At 43.1% G+C, this 9,611-nt stretch overlaps 1 protein-coding gene across 3 annotated transcripts in view; it reads right to left on the bottom strand.

The window, feature by feature from the left end:
- The window catches only part of lmtkb (lemur tail kinase 1 b), a 56,118-nt gene that overhangs the window by 26,949 nt on the left and 19,558 nt on the right, over window positions 1-9,611 (bottom strand). For 2 of the 3 annotated variants that reach the window (XM_088069991.1, XM_088069990.1), the window contains one exon: window positions 6,565-6,698. In XM_088069991.1, coding sequence (XP_087926117.1) covers window positions 6,565-6,609 — 45 coding nt within the window. In that variant the 5' untranslated portion in view covers window positions 6,610-6,698. Of the gene's footprint in view, window positions 1-4,371; window positions 4,776-6,564; window positions 6,699-9,611 lie in introns of those variants that run through there. The other variant, XM_088069992.1, reaches the window with a different exon arrangement.

Below are 9,611 nucleotides of genomic sequence, written 5' to 3'. Positions count from 1 at the left end.
AGATGTATATGCAGATGCAGATGTAGATGTATATGTATATGTAGATGTATATGCAGATGCAGATGTAGATGTAGATGTAGATGTAGATGTAGATGTATATGCAGATGCAGATGTAGATGTATATGTAGATGTAGATGTAGATGTATATGTATATGCAGATGCAGATGTATATGTAGATGTAGATGTATATGCAGATGTAGATGTAGATGTAGATGTATATGCAGATGTAGATGTATATGCAGATGTAGATGTATATGCAGATGTAGATGCACATGCAGATGTAGATGTATATGTAGACGTATATGTAGATGTAGATGTATATGCAGATGCAGATGTAGATGTATATGTAGATGTATATGCAGATGCAGATGTAGATGTATATGTAGATGTATATGCAGATGCAGATGTAGATGTATATGTAGATGTATATGCAGATGTATATGTAGATGTAGATGTATATGCAGATGCAGATGTAGATGTATATGTAGACGTATATGTAGATGTAGATGTATATGCAGATGCAGATGTAGATGTATATGTAGATGTATATGCAGATGCAGATGTAGATGTATATGTATATGCAGATGTAGATGTATATGCAGATGTAGATGTATATGTAGATGTATATGCAGATGTAGATGCAGATGTATATGCAGATGTAGATGTATATGCAGATGTATATGCAGATGCAGATGTAGATGTATATGTAGATGTATATGCAGATGCAGATGCAGATGTAGATGTATATGCAGATGTAGATGTATATGCAGATGTAGATGTATATGTAGATGTAGATGTATATGCAGATGCAGATGTAGATGTATATGTAGATGTATATGCAGATGCAGATGTAGATGCAGATGTAGATGTATATGTAGATGTAGATGTATATGCAGATGCAGATGTATATGTATATGTAGATGTAGATGTATATGCAGATGCAGATGTATATGTAGATGTAGATGTATATGTATATGTAGATGTAGATGTATATGCAGATGCAGATGTATATGTAGATGTAGATGTATATGCAGATGCAGATGTAGATGTATATGTAGATGTAGATGTATATGTATATGCAGATGCAGATGTAGATGCAGATGTAGATGTATATGCAGATGTATATGAAGATGTTGTGTATGTCAGAGACGGGGAGTGTTGGTGATGTTGGAGCAGCAGCAGAGATAAAGTGTCCCTCAGAGCGTAAACAAAGCCGGAGCGATTTACACAAAGATTACAGAGCTGCTGATCCTCAGAGGCTCTCAGAGCTCAGCTGCTCTGCCAGAGACTCGGACTCGTTCTCTGCCAGAGACTCGGACTCGTTCTCTGCCAGAGACTCGGACTCGTTCTATCTCGGCAGGACGACTCGTTTCAAACTAAAAAGAAACACGCTTCTATAAAATAAAGAGACAGAAGCTCCACATGTCTTCGTCTGTAGGGTGAAGATGAAGATGAGACGAGTGGACCAGACCTGTCCCTCCCTCGCCGTTCTTGTCTTTGACTGATGGACGGACTCTTTGGGAGCGTCTTCTGAAAAAACATCAGTTCTTTATTTCAAATGATGACAAGAACAAAAAGGAATCAAATCACCGTCAGAGACGAGAAATCTCCCAAAAAATCTCTGCAAGTTCTGACCAGACTATGATTTTTATCCGTTTCAGTCAGAGTATTTATTCATTGATCTGGATCAATATATCGATTCAAATATCGTCAATCTGAAAGTATTGATGCAAATTGAAAACAATGATCCATATCGTCATCTCTGGCATTTATTTTGAAATTCACCATGACACAGGCATATATTTTTATTAATACACATATTTTATTTTAGCTGATATCTTTATTTCATGTCTTAATTTTTTATTTGTTTTATTTTTTTTTTACAAATACACGTTTTATTTTACTTATCATTTTCAACTCATGTCTTTATTTTATTTTTTATTTTTTTTAAATGCAAACATTTGTTATTTATTGTTTTTATCTAATATCTATATTATATCTATATTCTTATCAATTCACGTTTTATTTTGTATATTGATCTCATATCTTTATTTTATTTCAGTTATCTCATACACTAATTTCGTTTATATTTTTACTAATGCACATTTATTAGATTTTATTTTGTATTTTTATGTTATATCCTTATTTTAATTTATATTTTATTTAAATCTATTATATCTATAACTCTCTCTGCTCAGAATAAGAATGACTGTAACTAATCATAATTTCCTCCAGGGATCACTTAAGTATTTCTCATATACAGTATATATATATAACTGTATATACACACACACACATCCTTTATGTATACATATAGGATATGTATATATTTATATTATATCTGCTATAATGCACTACGATGCACACGTCTTGTTTCGTTGCTTTCTGTTTTGTTTTGTGGCTTGTTTGTTTGTTTGTTTGTTTGTTTGTTTGTGTTCTTCCCTCCGTGTTTCTTGACGTTTCTCTTCATGTTTGTACGCTGAGATTATATCTCACGTTATTGTCTGATAAACTGAAAAATATCCATAAATCAAGTCTTTAAAAAAATCTATAGAATGTCATACAGTGATGTAACCGAGTTAAACACTGAAGCCGGAGCTGAAAGACTCCTCCTGTCTGTCCACCACAGGGACACAACGGAGGACAGAGAGGGGAGGATGAAGAGGGGAGGATGAGGAGGAGGAGGAGGAGGAGGAGGAGGAGGAGGGGAGGGGAGTTATTGGCTGCAGCTTCAGACCGGATGTCAGAATAAAAGTCTCTCAGTTTGGATCTGGAGAGCAGCGAGGTCTCAAGACTGGAAAAATGTGACCTGCTGCAGCCCTCTGCAACACACACACACACACACACACACACACACACACACACACACACACACACACACACACACACACACACACACACACACACACACACACACACACACACACACACACACACACACACACACACACACACACACAGACAGACACACACAGACACACATGCACAAACACACACACACACACACACACACACACACACACACACACACACACACAAACACACACACACACACACACACACACACACACATGCACACCGACACACACACACACACACACACACACACACACACACCTCCATCTGTCACCTCATCCTGTCCCAAAAGAATGCGAGCGCGCACACACACACACACACACACACACACAGCTGCACACACACCCTCCCTCCCTTTATCGGCTTCACATCCAAATCTTCACACGGCCTCGTTCACCCTCCATTCAACATGTGGTTTCACTCTACACACACACAGACACACACAGACACACACAGACACACAGACACACACACACACACACAGTAAAAGGCTGCAGATAACAAAGATCTTTGTTATTATTGATTCGTCCGTCAGTAAGACTGATCAGATTTTTCATTTTGATTTTTATATTTTAACGTGTAGAAATACATAAAAATTAAACACAGAAGCAAGAATGTTTTCAGTAAACAATTTGTCTGAGAAAAGAGCAACAGGAAGCAAATACTCATCAAGATTTCACACACACACACACACAAACACACAATTAAACATTCAATCCAAAACAAGAACAAAATTCATCTGAATAAAACAAATCAACAGCGGGAACGCCCGTTATTATTACCCATCATGCACGGCGACGCCCTCAAACTGTGAATCAGCCAACATCCAAAGACACCGACGTCAAAAAGACAAAAACAATCTTTAATTCCTCTAATTTTTAAGGACTCAGAAAACATATATTTTTAAAAATTATTTTTACAGGGGTTTTTTTAAGCACGTTTACAGAAATTTTCCTTTGTTTTGTTTTTTTTACTTTACCGTTTTTTGTTTGTTTTTGTTTTTTGATAAATATTTGGGTAAATTTTAACAATTTCTTGCATTAACTTTTTTCAAAGAAATAAGCCTTTTGCTCACATTTCAAATAGTTAATATTAAAATAAAATTCAATAATAATTTTAATACTATTATTATTATTACAGTATAGGACGTTTTTCTCTATTTTTATTATTTTTAGCTAGTAATCTCTCTTTTCAGAAACTAAATTCAGGTCATTTTCTTGTCACCTTTCCCTAATTTCTCACAGTTTGCAGGACATCTCTGTCCAAGTTGCTCAGTTCCTTTTTAACCGTGTTTTGTATGAAAGTTAAATTGAACAGTGCTTCAGTGCTTGTAAAAGGCTCAGTGCTTGTAAAAGGCTTCACGTCATTCAAGGTTTTCAAGGTTGAAAAGAGAAAATGCATCAGCAGATTTACACTCAGTTTATGGAATAATAAAAAAAATCAAATCTGCGAAAATAAAAAAAGAAATAAACAAAAATCGGATCATCAGCCTCAGTGAGCGCTGCAGCGTCTTACCTTCCCTCAGAGTCCACAGGTGAGGACGTCTCTGCATCTCAGCCTCTGAATCTCTCTCACACACGAAACACACACAGAAACCACACTCCCATGATGCACCCTGCACACAGTGGGGCCCCTGGGGGCCACAGTGTGCGGGGCACCAGGAGGCTGGCGGTGACGGGACGAGCTGCTGCAGGAGACGGTCTCATCGCTCCGCAGAGACAGTCTCATTGTGCACCGAGGAGGAAGAGGAGGAAGAGGAGGAAGAGGAGGAAGAGGAGGACGAGTCTGACCGAGGCACTGACTGAGTGACTGAGTGAGGGACAGACAAACGGAGGGACAGAGGGACGGATGGATGGACGGACGGAAAGCAGGAGGAGGAAGGAGGAGGAAGAGGGAGGAGCTGTGTGTCTCCCAGTTGACTGACCCTGCAGTCGTCTCATGAGGGAGAAAATTTGAGCCTCCACAAAAATGTGAGTCCGAAAAATACGAGTGGGAGGGGGGGGCACATACTCTACATGTGACATCACTCGCTCTCTTCCTCTTTTTTTTCTCTCTCTCCCAAAATCCAAAGAACATCTGCAGGGCAGTCCCTCTCCACACACACACCCACACGCACGCACACACACACACACACACACACCCACACGCACGCACACACACACACACACACACACACGGTGAACACTGTACTTGTGAGGACGGTCTGCTGGCTCCTCTCAGTCGTGACCTCTGAACCTGAACCTTAACTTAACCCTTAAAACTGTTAAACCCCTTAAATCTGACCTTAAACAACAAAGACTAAAACAGAGTTTTAATGTCGTCGTGCAGGATCAATGTCAGTGCAGCAAAACACACACAAACACGCACACATTTTTTCTCTTGATTTTTTCCTTGTAAAGGAGCATTTCTTGTACGTAAGGTGCTATACAAATAAAGTTTGTTGTTGTTGTTGTTGTTGTTGTTGTTGTTGTTGTTGTTGTTATTCTGCAGTCATGTCCGGGTCATTTTTCTCTGGATTTTGACAGCTGAGAGGACGCTCGCAGGAAGTGTCTCATCTATCTGTGAGACACAGAGAGCTTTTCTCTACGCCCCCCCCCCCTTCCTGCCCGGGATCTGCTTCCAGATGGGGCCCTCAGGCCGGATGCACCGCGGCCTCATGGGTACGACCTTCCTCACGCCCTCGCCCCCCTTCTCCCCCCTCCTCAGACACACCCTGACAGGTCCGAGCCGGGTGGTCCAACACGCCAACGACACCAAACACACACATCACTCTCACACACACACACACACACACACACACACACACACACACACACACACACACACACACACACACACACACACACACACACACACACACACACACACACTGTGTCTCTGTGATCAGCTGCATGTCAGCAGCACACTGACACACAGAGACGACAGGAAGTGATGTCACAGACGCTGCTCCTCTGAGCAGAGAGGAAACGGACCAAAGACTGAAGACAGAGACGGACACAGAGGGGGACACAGAGGTGGGGGGGTGCAAACATCACTGTAGGAGCCATGAATTCATTCAGGAAGGAGAGAAGCTCACATTCTGCTGCAGAATACTCTCAGAGATTTAATGAAAACATACTTTTAAAGTCATTTACAGCAGAAAACTGAAGAAGAAGAAGAAGAAGAAGAAGAAGAAGAAGAAGAAGAAGAAGAAGAAGAAGAAGTCTGCTGTGATGTGGACGGAAATAATGCACGTTTCAAAGTATCCAAAAAAATCCACTTTTACGAGGGAAGAGAAGCTGCCAGCACGTTTGTAGAAGCTCAACTCTGAGTGAGACTAACACAGAAATCTGCTTGTTTGTTTGTTTGTTTGTTTGTTTGTTTGTTTGTTTGTTTGTTTGTTTGTTTTCCTCGAGGTGACACGTTTACACCTGGAGGTGAATCATCAGGAACACAGAAGAACAACAGAGACTCACACATGTCAGCATGTCTGCAGCACACACACACGCACATGCACACACACACACACGTGCGCACACACACACACGCACACACACACACACACACTCTCCTGTCTGCCCTGTTTCCTGCGAGCTGTGACCCAGATCAGCTGCTGCTCAGAAATAGTCGACAAAAGATGCTCAGAGTGAGTGTGTGTGTGTGTGTGTGTGTGTGTGTGTGTGTGCATGTGTGTGTACGTGCACGTGTGTGTGTGACAGAGACGCCCACCTTGAAGGCGGTCCTGCGTTTCTTGCAGCAGAGGCAGGCGAGCATGAGGAAGACGAAGGTGAAGAGGCCGGACAGAGACACGGCCACCACGGCAAGGGACGAGGACCAGGACAGCTCGCTCAGCGGAGCGCCATCTGCAGGACACCAGAGGAACACACACACACACACACACACACACACACACACACACACACACACACAGGATAGGTTTTCTTGTTATTAAATTATTTTTTTCAGTGATGGAAAAATTTTCTTTTTCTTTAAAAACTTTTTGGCAATTTTTTTCCTTTAAATTGTTTTGCTATTGTTTTTTCCTCAAAAACAAACAAAACATGCCTTTGAAACTTGCGGGTCTGCCAAAATAAAAAAAAAGTTACCAAAATGTAACCATTATCACGGCCAAAAACTGTGAAAATAGAGATCATGTTAGATGTTTAAATTTACGGCGGTTCTTGCACACGTCATGTAACACGAACACTTCACGATGACCCGAGTCGCTCAGGGAAAATATCTGCAGCTTTTGGGAGGACCTGAAGCATCAGATGCATGAGCTGGTCTGACACCTTCACCGAGTAACGCAGACAGAATGTTTACACGTTTTCACAGAATGAGGATTTATGGGGGTGGGAGATGAAACATACAAACAGAAAGGCTTCAGAAACACATTTCTGCTACAACGACCTCCGCTAGATGTGATATAAACACAGCAAAACCCTGAGATACATTTCCCATATGCAGTAAATATATGTGCATCCAGTTCCTAAAGTGTCTGACCAGAAAAGAGACGAGAAAATATTTCTTTAAACCTCTCAGGCCGTGAGAGCGACCAAAATAAAAGTTCCAGCACAGATCGGTAACCCTGCAGATCACCGCAGCTCCACATCAACACCTTCATGTCCTAAACGCATCATTTTTTCTCCATAATTTATCTGCAACAAGAAATCTGGTGACTTCGTTGAGAGTGAGATGCAGCTATAATACCGATGCACCATTAATGCAGTGAATCCAAATATTTACACGCTGTCCTCCCGTTTGTGTCCTCAGGCTGCAGCTTTCTGTCTCTCACAGCTGCTCCTCCTGCTGCCTTCACCTGCTCCTCCCAAATATTGCATTTACCAGTAATGAGCACGCGAACGGCCCTCTAAAGTCATAATTTCGAGTGGGAAATTGGGTAATTGGGAAATTTCGATGTTACCATAGTTGTGACGTTTGCGTGACGTTTCAGAGCAGCAGAAACGTCCGAAATCATAAAAACAGAGTCAACAAAGTGACTGTAAAAATGACATTTTTGGTTATTTTGTTCCTCGTAGCTCTCAGTGACTTTTAATAGAGTCACATTTGAGTCCATGGAAGAAACTTTTTATTAATTCACACATTAAATATACATTTTTGATCACATGTAAAGTGTAACGTGGTATTAATATTAACTGCTGTCCATGTAGAGTCACAAACATTGTATATATAAAAAATATATAAAAAATAAAATAAAATAATATTAAAAATATTTTTTGAAAATGGAAACAGCTGTCAGCCTCTTCTTAAACGCTCTGAACTTTAACAGTCAGCTCGTCTTCCACTTTATCACCTGGAAGCTCACCAACACAAACAAGTCAGAAGAACGACTTCCTGAAAAACTTGGACCTTCCTGCATCACCTGAACGCAGCACTGACACCCCGCTGATCCTGTGAGCTGCGTTCACGTTCACAACAACACTTGCTTCACTTTCAGACGCTTTTTTCTTAGCAGTGGGTGATTTTCTTCTGCTTCCGAAATGTAACGGTTACCATGGAAACAGCTTGGACGGAGAGAGGACAGAGAGTAGACAGAGGGTGGACAGAGAGAGGACAGAGAGAGGACAGAGGGTGGACAGAGAGAGGACAGAGAGAGGAGAGAGAGGGGAGAGAGAGGGGAGAGAGAGGAGAGAGAGAGGACAGAGAGAGGACAGAGAGAGGACAGAGAGTGGACAGAGAGAGGACAGAGAGAGGACAGAGAGAGGACAGAGAGAGGACAGAGGGTGGACAGAGGGTGGACAGAGAGAGGACAGAGAGAGGACAGAGGGTGGACAGAGAGAGGACAGAGAGAGGACAGAGGGTGGACAGAGGGTGGACAGAGAGTGGACAGAGAGAGGACAGAGAGAGGACAGAGAGTGGACAGAGAGAGGACAGAGAGAGGACAGAGAGTGGACAGAGAGAGGACAGAGAGAGGACAGAGAGTGGACAGAGAGAGGACAGAGAGAGGACAGAGAGAGGACAGAGGGTGGACAGAGAGAGGACAGAGAGAGGACAGAGAGAGGACAGAGAGTGGACAGAGGGTGGACAGAGGGTGGACAGAGAGAGGACAGAGAGAGGACAGAGAGAGCAGAGAGAGGGGAGAGGGAGGGGAGAGGGAGGGCAGAGAGAGGACAGAGAGAGGACAGAGAGAGGACAGAGAGTGGACAGAGGGTGGACAGAGAGAGGACAGAGAGAGGACAGAGAGTGGACAGAGAGAGGACAGAGAGAGGACAGAGAGTGGACAGAGAGACGGAGAGAGGACAGAGGTGGACAGAGAGGGGGACAGAGGAGAGGGACAGAGAGTGGACAGAGAGGGACAGAGAGGAGGACAGAGAGAGGACAGAGAGAGAGGACAGAGGTGGACAGAGAGAGGGACAGAGAGAGGGACAGAGAGGGACAGAGAGAGGACAGGAGGGGTGGACAGAGAGAGGGACAGGAGAGAGGGACAGAGAGAGAGGACAGAGGAGTGGACAGAGGGTGGACAGAGGAGAGGGACAGAGAGAGAGGACAGAGAGAGGACAGAGAGAGGACAGAGAGAGGACAGAGAGAGGACAGGTCTGTGGCTTCAGAGGCACAAAGACAGAGAACAGTGAATAAAGCTGCAGCGCTGTCGGGCCTCTGGAGCGCTCTGCTGAATATTTTAGCTCTAAATAAAACCGGCCAAGCAGCAGCCGTAAAAAGCAGAGCGGGAGGACGGCGGGGCCCTGTGACGGGGCCCTGAGACGGGGCCCTGAGACGGGGCCCTGAGACGCTGCCCGAGGAGCCTCGGGTTTAAT

The sequence above is a fragment of the Plectropomus leopardus genome, chromosome 19 (assembly GCF_026936395.1).
Source record: "Plectropomus leopardus strain MGB_pleo_1.0 chromosome 19, ASM2693639v1, whole genome shotgun sequence".
NCBI lineage: Eukaryota > Metazoa > Chordata > Actinopteri > Perciformes > Serranidae > Plectropomus > Plectropomus leopardus.
This window is presented reverse-complemented; position numbering and strand designations above follow the sequence as displayed.